We start from the raw sequence: 27,604 nt of genomic DNA, 5'->3' as shown, positions 1-27,604 counted from the left end.
TTTGCACATGAGAAGTCTGAAGATTCCAGAGGAGGATACGGTGCTCTCAGAGGGACCTGCTGGCCCTGGACCCAAGCCAAACCAGGTTCACGAACCTGAAATCCCAAGCATTTCATGTTAACCGTTGGCAGAAAGAGAAGCACAGGGTCAGTCTGGTGTGCCATGGAGGGGTCAGGCTGCGGGCAGTGCTAGCTGAGTTGGGGGCCTCCGTGGTGAGTGACAAGACCCAAGACAGAGTTGGCTCCAGGTGAAACCATGACCCGCAGGGAGCTTCCTGGACATCTTACCTGTGGCACCTGCTTCCCCCGCAGCCTTGTCCCTACCTCTGTCCAGGGGCTGGCATCTTTCTTCCCCTCTAGTCACAGCATGATCTTGAGAAAGTGCCCTAGGCTGATGAATGCTAAGGTGTGTATGACTAACAGGAAGTGTCCACTTCCTGACAATTTCTATTTTGACAGGACGCAGGGGCTTCGGCCAAGGGCAGCTCTCTGGCCAGCAGAGGGTCAGGCATCCTCAGCAAAAGCTCGTATGTATGCAGCCGCATGTGTCCCGCGCCACGGGAAGTGGTGGTTATGTATGAAGCCATTTAGCTCCGTCCCAGTGTGTGGGAGAAGCGCCACCCCACCTGGAGGTGGAGAAACTGAGGCACACTGCAGCTAACTAGCTGGTTCAGTTCGCAGCTGGGGGGGAGGGCAGTAGCCAGGCCAGGGCTCAGACCAGGCAGAGCTGCGGAGAGGAGCGCTGGGGATGAGAGGGAAGGAGGAAGCAGCAGGTGCCAATTGCAGGGAGGCATTTTTCCTTTCATCTGAGATGAGGGTCTGAGGGCCCGAGGGCTGGGCCAGACTCCTGCTGCCGCTGTGCCCATTTGCCAGCCTGATCTCCAGCAGCATCTGTTGCTTCTTGTCCTCAGGTCTAAACAGTTACAAACTTACAAGAGCGAGCTGGCCAAGAATGCCGCTTGACTTCGTGATCCTGGTTAGCCCCTGGGCCTGTTCCTTTATGCTGGGCTGCAATTTTTCTAGATTACTCAGCCTTTGGGAGGGAAGTTGGGCCAAGGACAAACCTTTGGTGAGAAGAACAGACTGTTTAGAGAACAGGCCCACCTCCTCCACCCTCCCTCCTCCTCCAGGAGGCTGGGGAGCCTGCAAACTCCCTGCAGGGGGCAGGGCTGGTTGCACCAAGCCGTCCTAGAGGTCCGCCCCTGCCAAGCCCAGCTGCTCTCGGGGAACCTGGCTGGCAGCTCACTGACACCTTTCCCTGCCCCCCTTCTTATGGGCTGTGACCTCCTGGGTACAAGAAGGTCAGTGCCAACTCAGGAGCCCAAAAGCAAAGCAGCTTGTAGCCCTTCCAGAGAACCTTCTAACGTTCTGGTCAATTCTGGGCGCTGGCCCACAATGGCACGGGTTCCTCGTCCTGGTTCCTGCACTTATCATCTGCGTGGTTCTAGGTGTCCTATGCCGTCCTTCAGAGCCTCTACTTCCTCATCGGTAAAGTGGGAAGAGCTGTAGCATGGACCTTGAAGGTTACCCCCAGGAGGACGTAGGCCCCTGAGCGAGTTTGGCACAGGGCCTCTTCATTACCTGCCATTCACTTGGGCCTCTCTTGCCTATGTCCCTCCCCTGCCCTTTTTTTGTCATTCTGTGGATCCAGGTGACGTGTTCTTTACCAGGGGCACTCTGCTGTGACGTGTTTTTGAACTGAAGTATTGAGAATAGAAATAACATGAGCCTCGCGTGTCCCTCTTTGGTGACAGTCCCACCTGCCCTATCTGGCCAGCAGTCTCACAGAGCTCCACATTCAGGCCCTGCACTTGGGGTTTAACGCTCTGAGATGGTTGTCTTGAAATTCTTAATACTTCTATTTTTGGGGTTTGGATTGTGTAAGTGAGGCCGAGTGGGACAATGGAGCGTGTGCTGGTGGGCCTGGAGCATAGGTTTCCATGGCTGTCGCTCAGTGGGGGCTTGGGCACAGGTGCAGGAAGCCTTAGAGCCAAGCCTCTGGGCCCTGCCCACCAAATTACATGGCCCCAGGTGCTGTGAGGGTCTGCGTGTGTCCCCTAGGTACCCCCGCGCCCAAGGGACATGGCACTAAACAGCCAATAAAAAGCACCAAGACGGATGGAGAGACTGCAAAGAAAGGAAATAACTTTTTCCTGCTTTCTGAACAAGGGGCTCCAGATTTTCTTTTTGCCCTGGACCCCACAAATGATGTAGCTGGCCGTGGTTCCATCTGGTGCCTGAATCTCAGAAGTGTGAGGTTGCTGAGCTGCCGTCAGGGGGTACCCACTAGGACAGCATTTGGGGGGTTGATTAGAGCCTTACCAATAGGTACTCCCCCGGCCCAGCAATTCCGCTTTATCATTAGAGATGTGCACGAAGGTGTGTGTGTAAGAATGTTCACCTGGCATTATTTCTAACAGTGAAAGCAGTCAGACGCCCCCCAGTGAGGGAGGGTCAAGCACACAATCGAGATGGAGGACTCGGATGCCACGGAAGCACATTGCAGGAAAGAACTCACTGGCATGAGAAAAACTCATGATATTTGCAAAAGAGGAGAAAAGGCAGTTAGCAAAGGGCCTGTACCACCTGACTTCATTTGCATAGATGCGTGGGGAATATATGCATGGGGAACATACTGGGCAGATTTACACTTGAGTACTGACAGCTGTTCTCCTTGGGTGGGCGACTTTTTTCCCTTTCGTGGGTGTCTGTGTTTCCAACTTCCATGCGCGGAGTGCACCTCACTTTTACCATGGCACAGAGGCATGCAGAGGGCAAGGTTAGTTCTGACCTGCGGACCGTGGGGCCTCACTGCCTCAGTTCAAAACCCACCTCTGCTCCCTACGAGCTCTGTGACCTTGGGCAAGCGATTTAACTTCTCTGGGCCTCAGTTTCCCCATCTGTAAACAGGGAAAGTAGTACTACCTCCCTCAAAGAGGCAAGGAGATGAGTGAATGAGTGCAGGGAGCTTAGAGCAATGCCTGGCACATGGTAAGCTGTTTGTGGTGTTGTTTTTATCATAAAGAAATTATATAAGAGAAAAATCTGGAGGCACAACAATATTAACGATGATTATTTTTGGATGGTGCAGAAGTGAGTGGTTTCCTTTTCCTCTTGGACTTTTCTGTCTTTCCCAAGTTAAGCATGCACTTCTCTTATAATTTGAGAGGAAATATTAAAGAAAAAAAAAACGTGGAAAAGGTGGTGTGCTAAGTGTTGGGGAAAACAGGATGAAGTCAGGTTAGCCACATCTGCACGCTTTTCAGGCCAAGATCACGAGTGGATTCTGGAACTCGTCCCAGGCCCTTATTCCAGACCTCCCATCGTGTTGTGTGCCTTCTCATTCATAAAGGACCCAACACCTGGTGGACAGATCCCAGTGCCAAATGATAGGCTCTCACAATGAAATAGCTATGACTAAATCCCTGATAGATAGAGATGTATCCACGCACGCGTGGAGGTACATACATATATCGTAACGACTTGTATTATATCTATCCTTCTATCTACTACGGATATAATATGTATATAGAGAGGGAATCTTTAACTACAGCTATAAAAGGAATACTTCCCACCCACAGCCCCCGAATATAACCCTAACATGAGACTGACCATGATATGGTAATTGCTCATTTACTTGTTTGCCTCACTCCCTAAAATTCTTGAAAATGTCTTCTATCCCTGGCACATACCACAGTGCCCGGCACATAGTAGAAGTTCCCTAAAAGTCTGTTGAATGAATGAATGAATGAATGAATGAACGAACGAACGAACAAGTTCAAGTAACAGCAGAGATTCACATGTCAAGATACAGACAGAGAATGAGATGTGGGATCAGCTGTTTTGGGGTGGAGATGGGTCAAGGGAGGGTCGAAGATAGGGCTTTAGAGTAAAGATGATGCTTGAGTAGGGTATTGAAGGGTGACCATGTGCTTATATCCACAAAAAAAGGGAAAAGAGGTGAAAGAACAGTGAGAATGGCGTTCAAAGGATCTTCTAAGTGGTTCTGGGGTTAGTTTTACCCTAATTCCCTTTAAATTAAAAAGGCACTTTCTATACTTTTGTCTCTCAACAAATTAATGATATTTAATACGAATCTCAATTATCAAAAGTAATTTTTTTCTAAGTCCCATAAATGTAATGCTTTTCAGAAAGAAGCAGGGTGTGAATGTGCCGTGGGCTAACTAGGGAGGGAAGGGCAGGCTGGCTCTGCTCTTGGTTGACCCCATTCCCAGGTGAGGAACAAGGCTCAGGATGTGACATGCACTCAGGAGGAAGTGAGAGGTCTTACCCAGGCCCATCTACCCCTCCTGCAGACATGAGACCTGCAGTTGAGCTCTCACGGCTGCACCCTTACTTTGCACCAGAGATGACTGACTGAGAGCCACCCACCCCCCTACCCCCACACCCAGGGGCTGGCAGCCTCTGGGGAGATGTACATGGTGAGGGTGGGACAGAGCCCGGACCCAGGCTGCTCAGGGGCCACATGGCTCCTCGCTGGAAATTATCTGATGGGAGGGCCTGAGCTGACTGTCGTGTCTAGCACAGCAAGAACAAAGACAAGCCTTGAGTGTTTGCCTGGCCATGCTGACTCCCCATCCCTATCTTTCTTTTCTGTCCTGGCCTACCTTCAGTGGCTGCGTCTAGCCATGCTTTCTGCAGCCCTGAATGGTGCTCCGAATCCTTTCCAGAGAAGGCAGGGAGTAGAAAAACAAGGAGAGAGAGGGTTTTGTTTGTTTGATTTTGTTTTTGTAACAGCTTTATTGAGATATAATTCACATACCATAAGTTTGCCCTTTTAAATTGTACAATTCAATGGGTTTTGGTATATTCAAGTTGTGCAACCATCAATGTCATCTAATTTCAGAACACTTGTATCATCCAAGAAATACTTATACTTTAACAGTCACCCCCATATCCTGCAATTGCCCAGACCTAGGCAGACACCAGCCTACTTTGTCTCCGTGGACTTGTCTGTTCTGGACACTTCATATAACTAAAATCATACACTCTGTGTCCTCTTTGTGTCTGACTGCTTTCAGTGAGCCTAATGCTTTCCAGTTTCACCCATGCTGCAGCATGAGAGAAGTTTCACAATTCATAGATTGGTAGGTGATGCTTAAATTCATTCGTTCCACAAATATGTACTGATTACTGAGCACCTACTGTGTGCCAGTCCTGGGGGCCCGGCCAGGAATAAAACCTACAGTGAACTCTTTCCTGGAGGGTTTGTAGTAGGGAAGAGAGACAGTAAGACAAATGAGTAAGAAAATGATTTGTAATATTCGACGGTGCTAAGAGCTACGTGAAGCGCAAAGCGGGCAGTGCCAGAGCAGGAGTGGGGGGGTTCTTACCTAGAGGGGCCAGGGGAGGCCTCACCTTAGGGTGAGCGCAGCGTACTGATGAGCTAAGACTGGGAGGAAGTGAGGGAGCCAGGAGGCTGTCGGATGACCCCTCGCAGCACTCAGGTCGGTACCTAAGGGCTGAGCCAGGGACCGTGGCGGACCCCAGCGGGCGCTTCCAGGTGCGAGGCTGGGGCCCCCCCGCGCACGCCGCAGCAAGTCGGGTGACGCGGGCCTGGGCCGAAAGTGGGCGCCCCCACCACTCCGACCCCGCGCGCTGACCCCCTCCCCCCAGCCCCCACACACCGCCCTTTACTACCCCCGGCCCCGCGCGCCACCCCCCCTTCTGCCCGGCTCACTCTCCCTTCTCCGCGTGCCGCCCCCGCGGCCGGGCCCTGCGCACTGCCCCGGCCCCGCGCACTGCCCCCTCCCATCCGCGCTCGCCCCCCTCCCCCCGCGCGCCTCCCCCCCTCCCGTGCGCAGGCCCCGCCTCGGCGCCGCCTGAACCCACCCCCTCGCGGCCGCCGCCATTGGCCGCGCGCGCCGCCTCCGCCCTCGGCCTCGCACTTCCTGGCGGAGCCATGGCTGCGCAGCCTGCCGGCCCCGGGGCTCCGGCGACACGGCGCCCCTGCCGCGCCCGCCCGGTCCCGCCGCCGCCGGGGGTCCCCGCGCCGCTTCCGTAGCGCGCCCTCCAGGTGGGCCTCCGCGCGCGCCGTCGGGGGGTCGGGGGACCGGGCGGGGGGGGGCGCCCACCCTCGCGAGCGGTGACCCCCGGCCGCGCCGCCCCCTTTCCCTCCCCGCGTCCCCGGGTGCTGGGGGGCGCGGCGGCAGGGGGAACCGCAGGTAAGACAGGTGCGGCCTGTGCGGCCCGGCCCGCGCGGCCCAGGTGAGTGTGCCCGCGTCCCGCCGCGGGCGCCGGCCCGGCCGCGATCCGACTCCGCCTCCCTCCGCCTCCTCGCTGCCGGCTCGAGCCTGCCCGGCGGCCGTTGTGCCGGCAGTTCGGCCGGGGAGGGGGCGTGCGGGTGCGGGCGAGCGACCGCGGCGGCCGCGAGACCCAGGGCTGGTGAGTTGCGGCGGGCGTCCGAGTCCATTTCCCGATCGCTGAGGTCGGCCAGGTCCAGGGTAGAAACCGGGAAGCAGCTTGGAGAGCAGGCTCCCTGGGGACCCTCCGTCCGGACGTCGCCTCTGTTCCCATGTTTACTGAAAGACCTTTTAACGCGTAACTGGGGATCGCCGCTGCCCCTGTGGGTGGTCTTGACCCCTTCATCTGCCTCCAGGAAGCAGGGGAGGCGGCTGACACCCAACACTCCTGCACACATTGGCCCCAAACCACTTGCCCCGAGACAAAGGGGAGCCTCCACCAGGGGAAACTCTCTCAAGAAATCTTGGCCTAGAAACGAAAGCTTTCTGCGCTGAGAGCAAACCTGAACCCTCGCTGGCTGCAGGGGTGATGGAGAGAGGGAGCTGCTGCTTTCTGGGGTGTGACCTTGGGCGGGCCTCTCTACCAGCTGAGCCTGGGCGGCAGCGATGATGGGGCACCTGTCTTAGAGGGTGAAGGTACAACACCCAGCAGGCACTACATGAATGTTGGTTTCCTATCCCTCCCTCTTGAACCCCCTAGCAGCCCCCAGGCAGTCAGAAGGGACAGGGGTGGGTACAGCTGGTCTTTGTCACAAAGTTGCTAGTTTGTAAAAGAAAAATCTAGTTGTCCTTTCCTTTCCCCAGGGAGCTGGACGGGATGCATTGTACCCAAAGTTACTCCCGCGGGAACGCTGGAGCCCCCTCGGTGTGACCCGCGTTGTCTTGACACAGTGCTCACTCCTTGTGACACTGTTCTTTATCAGTCTGGGCTGTTTGTTCAGTAGGCAACAAATTGACTCTTCTCAACTCAGATGGCAAGGGGAAAATTCCTCCTTAAACCCAGTATGTGACTTGTGCCTCTGTAGCAGGGGTAGTCCTTCCTCTGTGTTCCCATCCCCCCAGGTCCCCCAAAGCCTGGCTCTGTGCTATTATTAGTGAGTTAGTTGGCATTTCAAAGCTGGAGGAAACTTTCACATTGCCTGATACACCAGCCCATCCCATAGAGGAGGTTATGAGGTCTAGAGAGGTGGACATGCTGGGTGTTCCAGGCAGGACATACTGCCTGTAGGCACTTTTTAAAAAGATTTTATTTATTGACAGAGACAGCGAGAGAGGGAACACAAGCAGGGTGGGGGGAGCTAGAGAGGGAGAAGCAGGCTCCCCACTGAGCAGGGAGCCCAACGCAGGGCTCGATCCCAGGACACTGGGATCATGACCTGAGCCGAAGGCAGATGTTTAACCCAGGCGCCCCTGTAGGCATTTTTTTTTTAAAGATTTTATTTAATCACTAGAGAGAAAGGCAAAGCACAAGGAGAGGGAGAGGCAGACTCCGCGCTGAGCTGGGGCGCCCCCCCCCCCCCCCCCCCCCCGATTCCAGGACCTGGAGATTATGACCTGAGCCAAAGGCAGACACCTGACCATCTGAGCCACCTGCCCCCCCTCCCCCCACTTTAAATGGCCAGGCAGGGTAGCTTAGGGGTTGAGAGCACAGAAGCCTCCCTGGGTTGCAATCCCAGCTCTGCCGCCCCTTCCTGGCTGTGTGTGGCTGGGCCAGTGATCATATCACCATCAGCTTTCTCCTCCATGAACTGAAGAGAATAATAGTGCTGGCCTCCTGGGGGTTTTGTGCAGATTAAATGAGTGAAGACCTAGAAACGCTCTTGAAGGAAAGCGCCTGTGTCTAGAATGTGACGGTATTTCATATGTGGCTGTCATCACTGCATCACAGCCTGGCCTTCATCATGATATTTTGATAGTAAGATGCTCTCAGACACGGGGCCACGTTCAGCAGAGCTTCCTGGTGAAGAGCCCACGCTGCCCACTTTGAAGCGGGATGGGCTCAGCTTTGATTCCCAGCCATTTACTAGCTTTGTGACCTGGAGCCCGGTGTCCTCATCTATAAAATGGGATGTGACCTTAGCCCGGCTGCGTAGATGTGGGGCTAAATGAGACCGCACACGTACACCCCTTAGCCTAGTTCCTGGGTCACAGTCCGGGCTTCGAAATGGTGACTGTTGTCATTATAATTTTGATCTAGCCGAGGGCTTCCAAGAAGAAGAAGGCCTCCTTGGGATCAAGCAGCAAAAGGCGGATATTTGTAGGAGGTGGCCTAAAAGCCATGATGTCAGGTTTTACTTAATAAATGAGCAGCGTTAGATGTTCCGTCCGATTCTGATTCTAACCTGATTTTTTCAACTCCGCGTACGAGAGTTCTTGGTAGTGTACTGTCTTCTCTCCCTCTTCCCTCCTCGTGACTGCACGCTGGTTGTCACTGATGTCTGCCAAAAGAGCTGCGATGAATGAATGGCCTAGGGTTTATTATCGCACACTCAGAGATCCTGTTCTCGTTCCAGGGCTGCGGTCTCTTTCACGATGGAGGGAAGCCGGCAGACGCGAGTGTCTCGGCCGTACAAGATCAGCGAATCCTCAAAGGTCTGTGAGTGGTCACTTGCGACCTGTGCAGGTTGCCTCAGAAGTGCGGTGTCTTTCTGATGAGTTCATTCCTATTGCGCAGACTGACTTTCTGTTCTTGGTGGAGGTGGTAATCTCCTTAATGATGAGTAGAGAGGTAGCAGGGGCACGGAATGGAAAACGTCCTAAACTTAGAGGGGTGGCGGGCGGAGGGGGGGCCATTAGAGATACACCTTGACTCACTTGTTGTTCGCCTCAACCTGAAGAGGTGGATGGCACAGAAGAAAAGCCATGGGATGCTTGTCCTCGCGGGGGGGGCTCAAAAAATCCCAAGGACACGTCTGTTGACAAGCCAGCGGCCAACCTCATGGTGGGGAAACATGTTGCAAACCTGGCTGTTAAGGACCAAGGGTCTTCCCCCAGTCATGACTTCTGGGACCCTAGGAGCAAGTGAGGGTGGGTTCCCCAGGGCCAGGCTACCAAACTGTGTCACATCACGATCACCCCGGGAGAAGGTGAGGGGGAAGGTATCTAATTAGAAATGCATATGCGCCGTCCCACCCCAGACCTGCTAAAGTAAAATCTGAGAGCAGGACCCGCCCATCTCTACCTTCAGCAGACCTTCAGAGGACTTGGAGCAGCCCCTGTCCCCAGGCTACTAGAAGGAAGGATCGGGGGACCAATTTGCAGGGCAGTCTCTATATATACCTGTCCCTCTACAAGTATTAATAACACCCTCTTTTCTTTAAAAGTGTTTCTTTTGGAGATTAATAAATTTTACGGTTACCTTAGATCATGCATTTTCAGTGGAGCTAGTATTGCTCCCAAGGGGGCAAAATTGATTCTTGGGGGTGCAGAGAGAATTCTACTCTTTTGTGGTTAGAGCACAGTCGTACATACGGTTCATACACAGATACGCAGAATATATGGGGTGTTAAAATTTCACGGGAACCGTTATGAAAAAATATCTTAAAAGAAGATTGAGGAAAAGATGAACAAATACCACTTTAGGTAAAGGAGTTGTGAGCAGCCTATAGATTTGAGGGGAAAAAGAGGGACAGAGGTTCTGCAGATGTGCATGGTAGGAAAACGGGGTGTCATTTTCAGGAGAGGTTGGTCCTCCTGTTTCCATCTGAGTTACCGAGGAGGCGCTTGCCAAGCCCGGCTTTATCTGCTGTGAAAACCCAGAGAGGTCTCGCGGCTGTCTCAAAGAGGCTTTGTTTGGGACCCTGGCTACGGAGACAGTGTAGCTTTCTCAGTGTGATAGAGCTAGAAATCTGTGTCCCTTAAAGCCACATCCAGTGTCTGTTTCTGTCTGAACCTATCCCTCGGCTAGATTGTATTTCTGTTTCTAACGTTGTGTATTAAAGAAAGAGCCCAAATGGTAAGTGTAACTTCGGTTTTCTAGACATTAAGCACATCTGTGTCGCCAGCACCCGAATTACAAAAGACCGTTGCCAGACACACACACACACACACACACACACACACACACACACACACACCCACCCATCCCCGGCTTCGAGGACTGGAGTTTTGTCTGCCCTTGAACTCAATGTAAATGGGACCGGGGGTAGGTACGCCTGTGTGCCTGGCTCCTTTCATGGGTTAGTGCACTTCCGAGGTTCATCCCGGTTTTTGTGTGTAGTGGGAGGGGGTTCCTTCCCAGTGTGCCCACGTCTTCCCTTGCGTGAAGGCCACCGTTCGTTTATCTGCTCTGAAATGTCTTCATCCGTTTTGATGGTGATCATTTTTTTTGTATGAAATACCCCATACCTGCTGCATTCTGGCGAGGTTAGCTGCTGAGAGGCTGTGTTCCTTCACCCGCCTTGCCTTGCCTTGCCTTGCCTTGCCTCTGATGAAAGCACTAAAATAGGAAATCAGTGAGTAGGGTTAATACTGTCAAAGAATGTTGGGGTCGGGCCTTCCAAATTTTAGGCAACGCTGCGAGACTCTCACTGATGTCCCTTTAAAATTGGGCAGTCACGTTTGACTGGTTTTTTGGAAGTTTTCATCTTTGCAGCTACACAAAAATAACCAGAAACGGGTTGTAGTGGAGACCTAGGTGAAGACTGAAATGTGCCTACTTAGCACGGAGACCCAGTTTTAGAAAGAGTGGCTGCCCTGCTCCCTGCCCCAGCTCCCTGGAGCAGATGGCCCCCTCAGCAGCTGTCATCTGGGGCTGTCCCTGCTCCCCGGGGGGCTGTTTCTCTTTTTACACTGCAGATGGGGGTCCTTGGTGCACCCATTTAAGTGTGCTGGTTCCACATCCCCACCAGCCTAGAGACAAGCGGAGGCCCAGGATGGGCAGCCTGCCCACTCGATGCCCCTCACTTCTCGGGCCTTTGAGCCTTTGCTGTTACGAGATAGCCTGCACGGCCATAGGGCTTTTATACTTCCTTCCTTCAGTCCACGCCCGAGAGGGGCCCCACGCCAGGGTGCGATGGAGCCCAGGCCATTTCTGCTTCAACAGAAGCCCAGACCAGGCCAGCCTGGCTCTCTGTGCCAGTAACCAGAATAGACCGGGAGACCGTGTACGGGACCTCCGAGAAACCGTCCTGTAATGCAACAGCGGTAGAGCCTGGCTCTTGGCACTTGGAAGGGAAGGCAGCTCGGGGCAGTATCTGTCTGTGTCCTCAGCAGAGCGTGAGAACGTTGGCTGCACCTGTGATCTAGATGGGGTGATTGGCGTGGGAAGTGGCAGGACCCAGAGGGACTGGAGGGGGATAAAGTAGCGTGATTACACCTGCGTTGGAGGCAGGAAGCAGAGAAGATGAGCTCCATGCAGTAGGGCACGGCTTGAGAGGAGACCTGCAGGAACCCAGGGAGCCCTCAGCTTGGCTCCCCGCTCCCATACCACTTCCCCTTGCAGGCTTACAGCCCAGCCAGCCCTTTCCTCAAACACCCTCAAATAGGCCAGTGACCTCGCGGATGTGTTTGGACAGCCTCTATCTCCCTGTGCTGAATTTCGTGGTGTTTCCAAGGTAAAAAAGTCAAGCAGCGTGCAGAGCCTGAACGCCTGGAGCCTAATTGGTCTTCCAAAGATGGAGGAGCTGCTGTCTCGGTCTGACGGATCTTTGCATCCTCCAAAGCACATGGCAGGCCTACAGCACTCAGTCAATGTCTCCCAACCTGAATGGCTTGAATTAATCCATTTTAATTGTTCAAACTAATTCTTTTATTAATTTCGGTGCTGTATGGTGATGAAAAGTGTGGGCTCTGGAATCAGAGCTAGCCTCAAATCCCAGTCACTGTGGGACTTTGGGCAAGTTTCCTAGTCTCTCTGAGCCTCAGTTTTCTTCATCTGGGAAATGGGCATGATAACAGACCTTGAAGGGTCATTGTGACCCTTGAATGAGAGAGCATATATCCAGGGCACAGTGCAGGACACATAAAAGCCCTGCTCTGGGAAAAGACCACGTTCCTGCATGTTTCGTGATTTCTCTCTTTTAATCTCAGCAGCAACTGGTGGGGTCATGTTTCTGAAAGTAGGAGCCCCAGAGCACCTTAGTCTGGATGCATTAAACAGTCTCTAGGACCGGCCACATCCCTGGACCCCATCAGTAGAGACAGGGGTCTCTGTAGCACAGCTGGGTGCTGAGCTCTTTCTAAGAGAGAGAGCAGTCTTCCTCAGCGCGAGGCCTCGGTGGGAACTCCAGCTCTCCTGGCAGCAGCTCCGTGCCATGTTCTGTCTCCGGAGCTCCCCGTGCCGGAGTGCTAATGCCCTCAGCTTCACTCACTTATCGCGGCTTTCCCACGATCACACAGCTAGTGAGTAGCAGAGCTGGAATTCAAACCCGGATTCTGTCCGAGTTTAGACTAGACTGCACTTGAGCAACTTCGCCTGATAGGACAGCAGGTTAGGTTTTTTTGTCCTTTTTTTAATTAACATGTATTATTGGTTTCAGAGATACAGGTCTGTGATTCATCAGTCTTATACAATTCCCAGTGCTCATTACATTACATGCCCTCTTTAAAGGACAGCAGATTTTAGACCTATTTGCTTATGACCCACAGTAAGAAAGGATGGGGGCAGGGAGAGAAGAAAAAAAAGTTATAGGAATTTGATTTAGAAAGAAGAAAAGAAGGACAAGAGAGAGAAAGAGAAAATAACTGTTTAAGAATTGTATATATAAAGAAAGAAAGTAGGAAGGAAGGGAGAATGGGAAGTTAGTTTCTAGAAACCGCATTTGATGCACCACCTTTTTTTTTTTTTTTTAAAGATTTTATTTATTTGACAGAGATAGAGACAGCCAGCGAGAGAGGGTACACAAGCAGGGGGAGTGGGAGAGGAAGAAGCAGGCTCATAGCAGAAGAGCCTGATGTGGGGCTCGATCCCAGATCGCCGGGATCACGCCCTGAGCCGAAGGCAGACGCTTAACCGCTGTGCCACCCAGGAGCCCCGCACCACATTTTTTTTTAAAGATTTTGTTTTTAAGTAATCTCTACACACAACGTGGGGCTCAGACCCACAACCCCGAGACCAAGACCGAGTCTCCTGCTCCTCCAGCTAAGCCAGCCAGGCGCCCCTTTAGGACTAGCGTTTGAAAAGAAAGAAGGAAAGCGACAGGACACACACGCACACACACGCAGAAACACCCTTATTTCCCTCACGCTCTCTGATCCGCCGTTCGCCGTTCTCTTTCATTGTACTGTGTGCAGGTGCTGGTCGTGGGGTGTGAGATGGACCCCAGTACCTGGAGCAGGAGAGGGGAGCCGGGGTGGGGGAAGGGGGCGGCCACGCTTCGGCCTCCTGAGCCCCGGTGAGCCGACCCCTGAGCCGCGCTCTCTGCCGCAGGTGTACCGCTGGGCCGACCACTCGACCACGGTGCTGCAGCGGCTGAACGAGCAGCGTCTCCGCGGGCTCTTCTGCGACATCGTCCTCGTGGCCGACGAGCAGCGCGTGCCGGCCCACCGCAACCTCCTGGCTGTGTGCAGCGACTACTTCAACTCCATGTTCACCATCGGCATGCGCGAGGCCTTCCAGAAGGAGGTGGAGCTGATCGGCGCCTCCTACATCGGGCTCAAGGCCGTGGTGGACTTCCTGTACAGCGGGGAGCTGGCGCTGGACGGCGGCAACATCGACTACATCCTGGAGACGGCCCACCTGCTGCAGATCTGGACGGCGGTGGACTTCTGCTGTGAGTACCTGGAGCAGGAGGTGAGCGAGGACAACTACCTGTACCTGCAGGAGCTGGCCTCCATCTACAGCCTCAAGCGGCTCGACGCCTTCGTCGACGGCTTCATCCTGAGCCGCTTCGGCACGCTGTCCTTCACGCCCGACTTCCTGCAGAACGTGTCCATGCAGAAGCTGTGCGTCTACCTGAGCAGCAGCGCCGTGCAGCGCGAGTGCGAGCACGACCTGCTGCAGGCCGCCCTGCAGTGGCTCACGCAGCAGCCCGAGCGCGAGGCCCACGCCTACCAGGTGCTGGAGAACATCCACTTCCCGCTCATCCCCAAGAACGACCTGCTGCACCGCGTCAAGCCGGCCGTGTGCTCGCTGCTGCCGCGGGAGGCCAACTGCGAGGGCTTCATCGAGGAGGCGGTGCGCTACCACAACAGCCTGGCCGCGCAGCCCGTCATGCAGACCAAGCGCACGGCGCTGCGCACCAACGAGGAGCGCCTGCTGTTCGTGGGCGGCGAGGTCTCCGAGCGGTGTCTGGAGCTCAGTGACGACACCTGCTACCTGGACGCCCAGAGCGAGCAGTGGGTCAAGGAGACGCCCCTGCCGGCCCGGCGGAGCCACCACTGCGTCGCTGTGCTGGGCGGCTTCATCTTCATCGCCGGTGGCAGCTTCTCCCGGGACAATGGAGGGGATGCGGCGTCCAATCTTCTTTATAGGTATGACCCCCGCTGTAAACAGTGGATCAAGGTGAGATTAAAGCCGGATTATTTCTTTACTTTTGACGACTTTTGGTCGCTTAACCTAGCCTTGACTGCCCTCCTCCTCTCAGGCCTTGCCCGGCGTCCTGCTTCTGAATGAGGGGTGACGCCGAAGTGACGTGCCCCGCGCTTCCCACGCTCCTGGCACGGGGCGCGCGAGGGCTGACCGGCCTCTGTCTGCAGGCCCGGTCTTCGTCCGGAGTGGTGCTTGCTCTCCGGTAGAATGTTCTATGGCAGTAGAAACGTTCCACACCCGTGCTGGCCGATATCCTAGCCACGGGCCACATGTGGCGATTGAGCATTCAGAATGTGGCCATTGGGACTGAAACACAGAATTCTCTATTTTACTTCATTTTAACTAATTTATGTCCAAGTGGAAATGGCCACACGAGGCTAGTGGCTGCTGTGCTGGATAGTGCCAGTCAAGAGATTTGACCCGGAGTTCAAACACTGTTCCCCTGTCTCAGAGTCTCCCTGGAGCTCCCTTTTTGGGAAAGTTTGGGGCTGGTTGAGGGAGGCCACAGAGGCCCACGCGTGCTGGTAGCTGTGGTGCCTTGGCAGGTGTGGCGAATTCTGGGAAGTATGGGTCTCGGCGTCAGACTCGACTTCACACCCCAACTTGGCTAAGTCGTAGCTCCAGATTTCACGCTGGTCCTTGGCCTCCGAATTTCAGCTTCTGCCTCTGGAAACGGGGTGGGAGGGCACTGACCTTCTAAGGTCAGAAGCTATATGTTGCTCAGAGTGGTTGGCAAACACCTGGCACAGGGCAGGTGGCCCTTTCTCTCACGAACACCTCTCCAGGCCACCGCCCTAGAAAATCAGTCTGTGTTTATGCTCACACCTCCGTGTTTTTACTTTACTTGATGGGGTTTTTTTCTGGGCACAAAACTCAGAATGGACTCCGATGACTCCCCGGGTGTCTACCCCCACCCCCCAAAGTGTAAGTCCTGCCACTAGAAAGAGGCTCCCAGCTTTGGAGCCCGTCCTCAAAAGCTTTGTAGCAGTGACAGCCTGAAGGCATGGTCGCCTCCAGGACTGTGTTCATTTCTGTGTTCTGCCTGAATTATTAAAAAAAAAAAAAGATTGGGTCTTCTGCTTTTTAGTTTCCTTTTGATTGCTGTTAACATGACAGCAATCAGCATTAATTTTTAAAGTATCTGATATGGGGGGAGCAAAAGGAAAGATGAATTTTTATTCCAGGAAACCACGAAACCAATGTTTCTGAACTGTACGTTCTGTGAAACTCAAGTCCATGAGGTCAGCCACATGGCCAGACAAGTTAGGGGAACTGTGTTCTCGATCCCCTTCTTGGGGACTTGCAGTGCCCCAGGGTCCTGGGAGCTCTGAGAAGTCCCATCTCAAGAGCTCCTTTCTTCAAGTTTGACTTCCTTCTCCCAAACGCACTTGGCCACCACTTGACCTTCCTGGGCTGTGTGTTCCATAGAACACATTTGGGAACTCTGCTCGTTGTTGACATTGTCCGGGGATGGGCAAGGGGAGGTACAGGTGTCCTGCCTCCGCAGGTGGCCTCCATGAACCAGCGCCGCGTGGACTTCTACCTGGCCTCCATTGAAGACATGCTGGTGGCCGTCGGTGGCCGGAACGAGAATGGAGCTCTTTCTTCGGTGGAGACTTACAGCCCCAAGACCGACTCCTGGTCCTACGTGGCCGGCTTGCCAAGGTGATGGGGGGCTCTGTGGCACTCAAACGTGATGACTTTGTCCCCCTCGTTTTCTAGATATTTTGATCTCCAATTCCAGGAAAAAACATCTCCTGGCTTGTAAATAACCGTGGGCAGACCGTGGGGGCAGAGGGCATGGTGGTGACCAGTCAGGGGTCTGGTTTCAGACCATCTGGGTACAAGTGTCCGCTCTGCCGATCAGGCAGCTCTCCCTCAGTGTCCGAGTCTGTTCACTTCTGGAGTTTCATGGAGAGAGTATTGAGTTCAGATGGCGAGGCCTTCCCTAGGAGTGTCCCCGAGTGTGGGCTTGTGTTGTTCCGAGAGGTGACAGATGTGTGACATGAGCCAGTGTCTTCACCCTGCTCTCTTACTTCATCTGTACAGTAGGTGTGATAACGCCTACCCCGTAGGGCTGTCATGGCGAGATGTTCCTTAGGAGTCGTCCTGCATCGAGGTCTGCACTCGGGCTCTGGTCGTCCTCACAGATCCAGCAGAAGGTGCTTGCCACTGATTTTACCAGCTCCTTGTAGTTGAACCCGCAGGCACGCTTTGTGACCAGTCTTGCTGTGGGCCACAGGCAGCTGTCTCACACACATCCCCAGGAGCTGGAAGGCGTGTGACGTAAGCCTCAGGTTGTGAGTTCCAGTCCTGCAGCCCCTCGCTGCTACCACCTTTGCGTCGAGGTTCCAACAAGCCAATGGAGTAACACCCTTGACGATCGGGATAGTGGCTTCTGATTAGTGTGTGCAGTCTCTTGGGCCAGATGTTTTAAGTGACGAGTCCCTCGAGACCCACCGTGACCTGGTGGGGTGGAGGTAGGCGCCCACATGATTTGTCATCCAAACCAGGATGGCAGGGAGCGGGGAAGGGTATCAGTGTAAATACTGACCGTGTTGTAGGCAAACCGAGACCTCTGGTCTCCCTGGCTTTAGGTACTGTTTTGTGTATCATCCCATTTCACAGATGGAGAAGTGAGGCTTCACGGTGGTGGTGAGAGCATCTGCTGCCGTCACTTTCTCTGGGCCAGCTGCTGTGACTTACGTACCTACACGCTACACCAACCCTGGTTTTTTCCTTTCTAAATGGGCCCGAGCTGTACGAGCCTGGTGTAAACATGGCCCATGACGCGGTGATCGTTGGTGTGTGCGCGTAACGGGGCCTCCAGGAACCCGCAGCCCAACCCCGGAGCTGCCCCCTGCCTCCCCTCACAGCCACTCCTGAGTCTCCTCCCCTCTGTCACCTGTGTTTGCTCCTGGGTTTTGTTCTCTTCTTTTTTGTTTTTATGTAAACTGCGCTTTTCAGAGAAAATTGAAAACGGAGCAGAAGGTGCAGACTGTTCTCATAGACCTTCTCAGCGCGTTTCCCCGTTGGTGACATCTTGAAGCGGGCGCTACATCTGTTACAGCCCGAGCGGCTCCCTTCCCCTGAGGGAGGTGCCCCGAGTGAGGGCTCACCGTCTGCGTTGCACCTGCTGTGGCTTGGGACAAAAGTGCGGGGACGCGCACACACTGTCACACGGAGTAGGTTCAGGGCCCCGAGAATCTCTTGGGCTCCGCCCAGTCATCCCACCCTCACCGCGAGCCCCTCGGATATTTCAGCGCCCTTACGGTCTTCTCCAGAATGTCGCAGGGTTGAGTAGTACTTTGGTTGGTTTCCGTCGGCTGTGTAATTTGATCGGGTGCCTCGGTGTGCCTCAGTCGCATAGCCTCATTGTTCCCAGCTCCTCCAGGAAGGATCAGCCTCATCATTCTCCCCACTGCTGACCTGGGGAAACGGGAGCGCGGGCCACAGGGCCCAGGCGGTGCGACTGCCGAGCTGCACGTACATGTCCGTGCCAGGCTCGGCCACTTCTTGTCCAGCGACAGCTGCCATCTACAAAGCGTGCATGGGATGCCTGCTCCCTGCATGGTCCCCTCAGGTCCCCCCAGCCCCCCTCTCTTCCCAGAGAGCAGAGGGAAAGAGCCAAGGCCCGGTGCCCAGAGGCCCAGCCCGACGCGGCACTGAGCTCCCTCTCTGTGTCTGCCCGTCCCTCCGTCTCTCCGCAGGTTCACCTACGGCCACGCGGGCACCATCTACAAAGACTTCGTGTACATCTCGGGGGGCCACGACTACCAGATCGGCCCCTACCGCAAGAACCTGCTGTGCTACGACCACCGGACGGACGTGTGGGAGGAGCGGCGGCCCATGACCACGGCGCGCGGCTGGCACAGCATGTGCAGCCTGGACGACAGCATCTACTCCATCGGCGGCAGCGACGACAGCATCGAGTCCATGGAGCGCTTTGACGTGCTGGGCGTCGAGGCCTACAGCCCGCAGTGCAACCAGTGGACCCGCGTGGCGCCGCTGCTGCACGCCAACAGTGAGTCGGGGGTGGCCGTGTGGGAGGGCCGCATCTACATCCTGGGCGGCTACAGCTGGGAGAACACGGCCTTCTCCAAGACCGTGCAGGTGTACGACCGCGAGAAGGACAAGTGGAGCAAGGGCACCGACCTGCCCAAGGCCATCGCCGGCGTGTCCGCCTGCGTGTGCGCCCTGAAGCCGCGGCTGGAGGACAAGAAGAAGAAGGGCAAGGGCAAGAGACACCAGGACCGGGGCCAGTAACCCTCCTTCCCCCACTCCCCCCCCCAGCCTGCCCCTGGCTGGGACCTGCTCCCCGCCCCACCTGCCAGAGCGTCTAGACCAGCGAGGACTTCGTAGCGTCCTGGAACCATGATGTACTTCCTAGCGGCTTTTTTACTTTTATGATTCTTGGTATTTCTATGATATCACAGTAACCGATTAAATATTCTCTATAATTTTACATATTATCTTGCTTGAATAATTGAACCAGGCAGGAAATATCCCTTCATCTCTGTGCAGGGCTTCTTCCCTTATTTTGAGTCTCCCCGAGGATGCCCCATCCCCGTCCCCCTGAGAGTACCTAGGGCAGGGGTTATGCAGAAAGTTTTGTAAGTGAAACTAGGGGCCATGGTGGGGAGATTGCAGATCCTCCAGTCCACGCCTCCCTCAGCTTGGCTGAGCTTTTAAACAGATTCCTGGGCCCCACCTCAGAATTATCCGTTCTGAAACTCCAGGAGTAGGGGCAGAGGGGGGTGCCAGAAATTATAACCGATTCCTGGAATGACTGAGCACCGGCCACATTTGGCAATCACGGGCAACGTAAGGTGCGTTCATGTTTATGAGTGGGGACTCAGAGACCCCGACAGGGTGAGTGGGCTGCCCACTCACCGGACAGTCAGGCAAGACCTGGGACTTCTCACCAGGGAGATGTTCCCAGCAGGATTTCCTGATCCGGTGACATTATTTCCGAGTAGTCCCGTTTTCTTGATTAGTAATCTTCATGAATTCTAAAAGGGTCTAGGTAATCAAGGAACTTAAAAAAAGGCATGAAACTCTTAGAAACATGTATCTGTAATTCGTGGGGTTTTTTTTTCTTTTTTTTTTTTTTTTTTCCTGAACCCATTGTTTTCTTATGTTACTGACATACTGAGCCCCCAAAATCTATGTTCATTTCTCAGGAAGGAAAAAATGGGCATCCTAGAATTTGCCATTGTTTTCTCTGGCTTGGCTCCAAGAAGCCCTCGAGAGCCCCTCCATGAGCGAGCCTTACTCCCTAAGGAGGATGTCAGGTACCCCCCCCCCAACCCAAACTCAGCCGTCTACTGCTCAGTTGTTTTGTGCTGCTGGGCAAATTCTTTAACAAGTCCTAGCTGTTCCCTCATTCATCACACGGTGGGTTCAAATCACCGCCTCCCAGGGCTCGGCTCCTTCAGTCCGTGTAAGCTATTGTGTATCCAGCACCTCCTCTCGCGATGTGTGACCGCGCTGCACTGCGTCCCGCACGTGTCACTAACAGGGTGTGCCCTCGGAGGCGAGCTGGGACTCCTGCCCTGGCTGCTGTGGACACAAGGACGTGGGAAGAGAAGCCTGCTTGTGGGGGTAGGCGTTCACCGTCTATGCCTTGACAAAGATCAGATTGCAGAGGTGAGAACACCTCCAGGTTTATTGTTAACCTTGGTTTTAGAATATGAATCTCTGTTAACTTATGTCTTTAAAAAAAAAAAAAAAAGATCTCTTTACTTCTTTTCCTTTCCCTTAAAGGGTTACTGTAATTTTGAGTGACTTGGGCGTTGAAAGTTTCACTACCTGAATCCACGCCTTCTGTCGTTAGTGGCGTGAGGGGTCTGCTGACTTGGCTAGTTCCGTGCCCGTGGAAGTCCCTAGAGGCTTACAAACTGTTGAGAACTTCTGCAAGGCACACAAACAATCAAACCAAAAACTGTGCACTCTTCTTGGAGCTCCACAATACTTCAGTGTATTAAAGGCTCTGAGAAGTCCTGCGTTAACTGTTAACCTTCCATCAATCCAGCATTTCCAAGCTTCAGTGAGCCCGAAACCCTTTTTTGTCTCATACCTTGTCCAGCCCTCCACAAGACATGTTTTGCAGAACTTCTGCCAACTTTGGGATAGCTTACCCCCTTCCTATTTCAGGAAAGATGTTATTATTGGAGGACCCTTTAGAAGGCATGGAACCTGTGGTCTGTTCTAAGTCATAAAGAGGTGGTTGTTCAACCAGAGTCCAGGGGCAGGTGGGGAAGAGCACATAGATTGCACGTGTGCTTTGGGGAGCAGGATGGCTTTGACCTTGGGAAGAGGAGAGCCATCAGTTTTTAGCTTAAGCCAGCTGTTTTGTTTTTGACTACCATGACGTGTCCCCGGATCCAGGTGCAGTGCTGGTCGCTATTCAAATTCTCTTGTGCCTTGTGGGTTCCATACGATGTCCTGCACCTTGTACTTCGTGGTGTCACTCTTGCCACTCTGAAGGCAGTTTGTCATTTACGTCGTTGAGAATCGGATATCATTACTGTCGGGAATGTTCTTTTAAAGGTACGGTTGATGAGTTTCTTCTCATGGACTGGCTTCGCATGGTTGGTGGTGGCGTCCCTATGCTAAAAAAACTTGTTGAGCGTCACAACCCGTGGACAGCAACTGCGTGGATGCCGGGCAGCACGGTGGTGGGACCCATGTCAGGTAGCTGCTGTCCCCGTCGTTAAGGTGCAGTCCCTCTGCTGTGCTGTCCAACTGAGAATGGGAGAAGATGCTGTTGACCCCCGCGGGCGGCAGCTGGGGCATGCGCTCCTGCAGAATCACTGCTGGGATTTCCAAGCCCAGTGACAAGGTTGGGTCCCTGCGGCTGCCATCTTGAGCCACAGCAGCCCCGCCCGCTGCCTCTGAGAACCGGGAGAACACCCGGATCATTTCTTTCTTTCAAATAAGCATAGTGGGCTTTCATTCACGTTTTTGGGTTTTTTTCTCACTTTTAAAGAACTAAAGTTTTCACTTCACGTGAGTTGTATGTGTTGAGTTTTGCTCACCCAAGTTGGAACCCTGTTTGCTTAAGACATAAATGTCATACCAGAAGGGAGGAGAAGAGAAGGCTGAAGAGTCCTGGTCCCTCCCAGTGGGCTTCCTGCTGTTTAAATGTACAGAGGTTGTCTTAGCAACATGTGTGCGCGTCCGGCTCAATTGGCGTTTTTAACATTTTAGATGTTACGTGTTAACGTTTTAGCGTTTTAGAAAGACTGCCAGGTAGGACTTGCAGATCTCGATCTGAGCAGAAAACCTCGTGTGTGTAACTATATTGCGAATGCCCCTCCCCTTGCTCTTTAATGATAAGGTAACCTCACGGTGACTTAGTAGAAACCCCAGAAGCCAACCCTGAGGGGTTTTCAGTTTGGGGTGGAAACCCAAATGCCAAAGGGAGTGGGGTCCCAGTTCCTCCGCTGAGCTCCACGGTCCCACTCTGGGAGCTCAGGTGAGTTAACCTGCGGTTCAGAGTGCCTGGCGCCTCGGCCAGATGACCTGCCAGTGGCTCGCAGCACTGTGGGGAGTGGAAGACCTCCACCCCCGTCCCCGCCCCCTCGTTGAGCTATCAGGCTTCATCTACCCTGGGCCTCCACAGCGTGTGGCTTAGCCAGCACCTGCCGAAGGAGTACCTCGCGGGCCTTCCGTCTCTCAGAGCCTTTGGCTGGAAACTCAGAGCACCAGCCCTACCCATCCTTGGCATCTCCGTGGATTCCGAGTGTCTTCAGAGGGCAGGGGAGGGGGCGGTGTCCTGCCCTCCAGCATAAACCTCTGGAGTGTGGGCCAGCGCCACAGGCCCTCGGACACCCTGCCCTGTGCGTCTGCCAAGCCGGGCAGTTTTTAAAGTTTTTTGAAATGTTTTAATACTTTTTGATACCATTTGCTAATAACCGTTTTGTAGGTTGCTGCCAGGGTTTTCCACTTCACGCCCCACCCCTCACCCAACTCCCTTGAGCTTGCACTAGACAGCAGGTGCCCTGGGGTCAGCGCCGCCACCTCGCCCGCCTCCAGTGGCTTTGTCTTGGCTCTTGCTCTCGTCTGGGGCTGTGATCTGATACAACTCTTGAAGTTTGTAAGGTCCCGCCTGGCCCCGCCCGGCCCCGCCCGGCCTGCGACGACGACCGCCTTAGGCCCCCAACTGAGCAAGAGGGCACTGACCTGCCAAGAAGACATTCTCATTCCCTTAAGATATTCTGCATTTCTCCCAAAGTGCCTCCCTCAGCGGTGTGCACAGAGGTGAAACCATCCCTGAGGACCGACCCATGTGTCACCTTTCTCATACGGGTCATTGCTCAACCCAGGGCTTGCCCGGGTCCCTGTCCTCTCCCATCCACCCCTCTTAAAGACATTTCAACACAAAGTCTGTAACAGTGAACCACCCTACACTTTACAGAATTACTGCCCTCAGCTGGGGAGTGAATTCTGCTCTGTTTTAACAGGAATAGAATCTAGGGCTTCTGAGGATGTGTTGGGGTCTGAAGAATTTGTCTCTCGGTTGCCTTAAAGAGATAAATGAATGTACGAATGTGGTGGAACGGGGCAGAGGGGATCAACCTTCTGTCCGTTTTCTTTGAGAAAAGGAGCTCCGCTTCTCAGAGTGACTTGATGCCTTTATAGGCTGGCTCGCAGTGGAAGGAAGGGAGGAAGACTCAAATCCTTTGGGGTCAACTGAAGTCAGTCATCACCACCAGCCCCCCCGCCCCCCTTTCAAAGTTAGTAAGATATTTGACGATTAAGCAGTTCACTGGGTATGTTCTGGCTACTAATGTTACCAAAATCTGTAATTGTGTGTGTGGGTGTGTTTTAATTTGTTGCTTTTGTATTTGTAATTTTATGACACTCGAAGGTTTTCTGTGTCTTACCTCTTTTTAATTAATTTTCTGCACGTTGATTTTTTTCTTTGTTTTTAATTCCATACAGAATATTCAATTCTCAAAACACATTAAAATGACTTGCCTGCTAGGGTATGGTTTATTTTATAATTACGTTCCTAGGCTTGTGTGGTTATTGTAATGATCTTCAGACCTGTTTTCTCTGCCCGAATGAAAAAGAACCCTTCGCGTGTTAAGCCCAAATACAATTTGGAAATTAACCAGACTGCCTTTTAGGGCTGTGGGAGGCTGGGATATTTCGAGGCTGCTTTCATTGTGCTTCTAATTACTATATTTTGCCAGGAATTTCATTCAAATCCTTGATTGCAGGACGAAGTCCTGTGACCTGAAATGAAGCTATTTGCTTAAATTTGTGTCAGTTGGGGTAATTTGATTAGAGAAGAAAAACAGAAACCAGGGGAAACCTAGCTTATGACAAGCAGTTTATTATCTTTATCAGAAAAATAGCATAACATTTCTAAAGAATAGAGTTGGCTCTATGTCGCATGGGGCCCAGGACGAAAGTGTGACCCGACTGCCCCCCAGGGGTTTCACAGCCCATCCCCAGCAGACAAGCCCAGTCACCGTTGGGACGCCTTTTCCCTGTACCTTTAGCAATTCAGCATTGGGAAGACGGTGGGAGGTCCCTGGCGCGCCCATTGCCCCTGGAACCTAGACCAGCATTTGCCTCTGAGCCAATGAGCTGCCCCAAACAGGACCCGGATTACCAGATGCTAAATTCACTGGAATTCTTTCTTTCAACCCCAGGAAAATCTTAGGTTGGAATTGGCACTCTTCCCATTTTCCAGGTGAGGAATCCAAGGCTAGGGTTACGTTATCTTCCCTAAGTTGAATGACCTTACCTACCCAGCTGGTCAGTGCTTGTCTTGCCTTGGTAGCTCTTGAACCCAGAACTTCAGACAAAGCAGATGATTTATATGGGGAGGTGGTCCCCACGAAGCTGGAGTGAGGAAGGACGAAAGGCTGATGGGAAGGAGCTTTCTCTCCAGCTCAGAAAGAAACCTCTCCCAGGCAGCGGCTGTGAACGGTAATGAGCATTTACTTTGCGGACAAATCTGAGGGTTGAGCGGGGTCCGCTAGGCAGCTCCGCCCTGGGTCTCACGGACGAGCGGGGTCAGGTCGTGGCTCCCAGAGGCTCACTGCAAGATGGGGCTCCTCCGGCACCCCTCTTTCAGGCCTCCCTCCTCCTCCCACCCCTTTGCTCTCTCTCTGCTTTCTCCACATGGTGACCTTACCCAGTTCTCTGACCCGGCAGCCCCAGGCTCCCAGAGCCCGCGTGCCCGCGTCCCCAGCGTGAGGAGCGGTACGGCCTCCCCTATCGCAGCTGCAGCAACACAACACAGCCCCCTCCCGAGTTTGGGGGTGGGAAATAGAGGGGGCCCCTGTTGCTGGGAGAGTGTTGGTGAGATATGTTCGTGCGTCTGCTCCGGGAAGGAGAGCAGGAGCGTTGACCGGCCTTTGCCTCCCCGGTCAGGGCAGCTCCCAGAGGCCTTTGCGCTGCGCACCCTGAGCCGGCTCTGCTGTGCCAGAGACCTTGGGGGCAGCAGGAAGCGCCTTGGGGGGAAGAGCTGCTGTGGGAGAATCAGAGGATGGGAGTGGGCGTGAGTCACTCGCCAGAGGACCCGCTGCAGCCGGAGCTGGAGTAGCTGGGGCTAGGCCATAACCCGGCTCTGCAACTCTCAGCTACGTGAGAAGGACCACCGTTCAGACTCTCCGTGTGAAGTGTCCTGTCCTGCAAAGACCCCCCTGGGATGCAAACATGTGACCTCAGGGGCTCAGCAGGGAGGCTCTTAGCTGTTCCCAGCCTCAGAGGCGGCAGGGAAGCCTGTATGGGGCTGGGTGGAAGGCAGAATGGGGGGCACAGGCCCATCTCTTTGGAGCCCCACACGGACAAGGTCCTCACCACACGTCAGCGGAGGCCGGGCCATCTTCTCAAGGGCCTGATCTCATCCTTGAGATCACTTTCTCCATGCACCCAAACAACTGTGCCTGCCAGGCACCACTGCGGGGGGGCCGGGGACACGGTGACCGTCAAGCCCGAAGCACTTACATCCCAGTAGGGAGACAAGGATCGACAAGCACTGGTCAGGTAGGGCAGGGACACGCTGATCTGAGCGCACTAAAACCTGTCGAACTCTACTCTTCAAAGGGGCCAGTTTTATGAGATAAGAATTCTATCTCAACAAAGGTATTCATTTTTAAACCTCAGCATGGGGAGTGTGCATGGCGGGTGAGGGAAACCAAGGCACAGAGAGGTAGAAAGTGGCGAGGTTTGGGAGCTGGGGCAAGTCACAGAGGGCTTGGACAGAGGGGGGATGTGACCTGCCCCCTGTTTTCGAAGCAAAGTCTGGGCCATGGTGGAGAGCAGGGACTGGGTGTGGGGGGGGAGGATAGGAGGAGGGAGCTGCTGTCTGCATATGGACGTTGCTGGCCAGGGAGAACTCCCTGACAGACCCCCAGGGAGGGTCCGGCCTGCCCTGTCACCTAACGCCCACAAATGACCCACGGACTTGGTGGCTCACGAGGACATCATCTTGTAGCTCAGAGCTCCGTGCCGGCGGACTGGCCGGGAGGGCGGCTGGGGCCCACCTAGGGGATTCTACTGCCCCCTGTGGCGGCTTGGCCAGGGTCTCCTGGGGGCACAGCCTCACTCCACACCTGCCCTGGAGGGGAGGCTGGCCCCACCCACCGCCCACCTGGGGGTCTCAGAGACCCTGAGCTCTCACCTGGGGGCTCAGGCCAACCCTGTTCTGAGACGGGAAGCAGAAGCTGTCTGTGTCCTTTTTCTAAAAATGACCATACGATAAAATGTACTCTGTGTGTACAGTTCCACGAATTTTAACGAAAGACCAATCAATTATTTGCCGCAGAAACTAAAGCCCAGCACTGGATGAATGGAGACACAAAATGGGCTCAAACCACACAGTGAAGTATCACTGAGCCGTGCGCAGAATGAGGCTGGGATCCAGGCCACAGCGGCGAGGAGCCTGGCAACCACCCCACGGAGCCGGAGAAGGCAGACGCAGGGGCCGCATCCTGCAGGACCCACCTCCACGCCAGGGCCAGAATGGGCAAATTTAGAGAGCCAGGAGGTAGGTTAGGGGTGCTTAGGGCTGGGGTAGAGATGACGGAAAGAGAGCGATGCTCGTGGGCGCCAGCTTCCTCCTTGCAGGGATGGAAATGTCCTCGAACTGGTGGTGGTTCTGGCTGCACGTATCTGCGCCCACGAAAAATCAGTGAATTGTACCCTTCAACGGGGCAAGTGCTGTGTGATGAGAATTCTATCGTGATAGAGCTGGTGAAAGTATTAAAGCACTCATTCAGCCTATTCTCTGAGTTCTGAGCTCGGTGTCCCAGATAGCTCCAGGTTGAGAGCCGGGACACAAGCTCCCCGCTTGGGTTCTAAAACTGGGGACAAGATGGTGAGACTAGAGGCAGCATTCATTCTAGACCCGTGGGGCAGCAAGTCTGGGGCTCGTGCTCAGGGCATCGTCCACGAGCACCCTAGAGCAGCGCTCCCCAAGCCGTGGTCCCCTGCCCCAGCGGCCTCACCATCACAGGGAGCTTGCTGGGTGTGCAGCTTCTCGGGCCCCACCCCAGACCCGCTGAGTCACCCTGCCTGGGGTTGGGCCAGCAATGCCTGTTTTCACAGGCCCTCCCGGGGAGTGTAATGCCTGCAAGATTGAGGACCACTGCCCTCCAGAGGTGTCTGTCTCCTGTCCCCAGCCACAGGCCTTCCCGGGCCGTGAGTCTCTGCCACATCGATCGCAGTTGTGCCGGTGGCCACAACCCGAACCGCGGGGCTTCTCTCTAGTTCAGCACAACCCACTCTGGGGGCGGCTGCAGCTTCCAGCTTGAAAGGCTGGAAAAGGTCTGGGAGCCAACTTCGGCAAGGCCACACACCTGCTGTACCCGGAGAAAGTGAACCTCGTCTGTGGGCTTCCTGCTGAA

The 27,604-nt window shown here is 54.2% G+C and overlaps 1 protein-coding gene across 1 annotated transcript; it reads left to right on the top strand.

Moving 5' to 3' along the window:
- The first annotated feature begins 5,907 nt into the window (after positions 1-5,907).
- Positions 5,908-19,197, top strand: KLHL36 (kelch like family member 36). The gene is made up of 5 exons (XM_040633240.1): positions 5,908-6,036; positions 8,776-8,854; positions 13,632-14,705; positions 16,240-16,397; positions 18,443-19,197. Exons 2-5 carry the CDS (start codon positions 8,795-8,797, stop codon positions 18,996-18,998), a joined length of 1,848 nt encoding a protein of 615 aa, XP_040489174.1. The 5' UTR covers positions 5,908-6,036; positions 8,776-8,794; the 3' UTR covers positions 18,999-19,197.
- Positions 19,198-27,604: the final 8,407 nt, after the last annotated feature.

This window comes from Ursus maritimus, unplaced genomic scaffold, assembly GCF_017311325.1.
Source record: "Ursus maritimus isolate PB19 unplaced genomic scaffold, ASM1731132v1 scaffold_19, whole genome shotgun sequence".
NCBI lineage: Eukaryota > Metazoa > Chordata > Mammalia > Carnivora > Ursidae > Ursus > Ursus maritimus.
The sequence above is the reverse complement of the archived record's forward strand: the minus strand, read 5'-3'. Positions and strand labels throughout refer to the sequence as shown.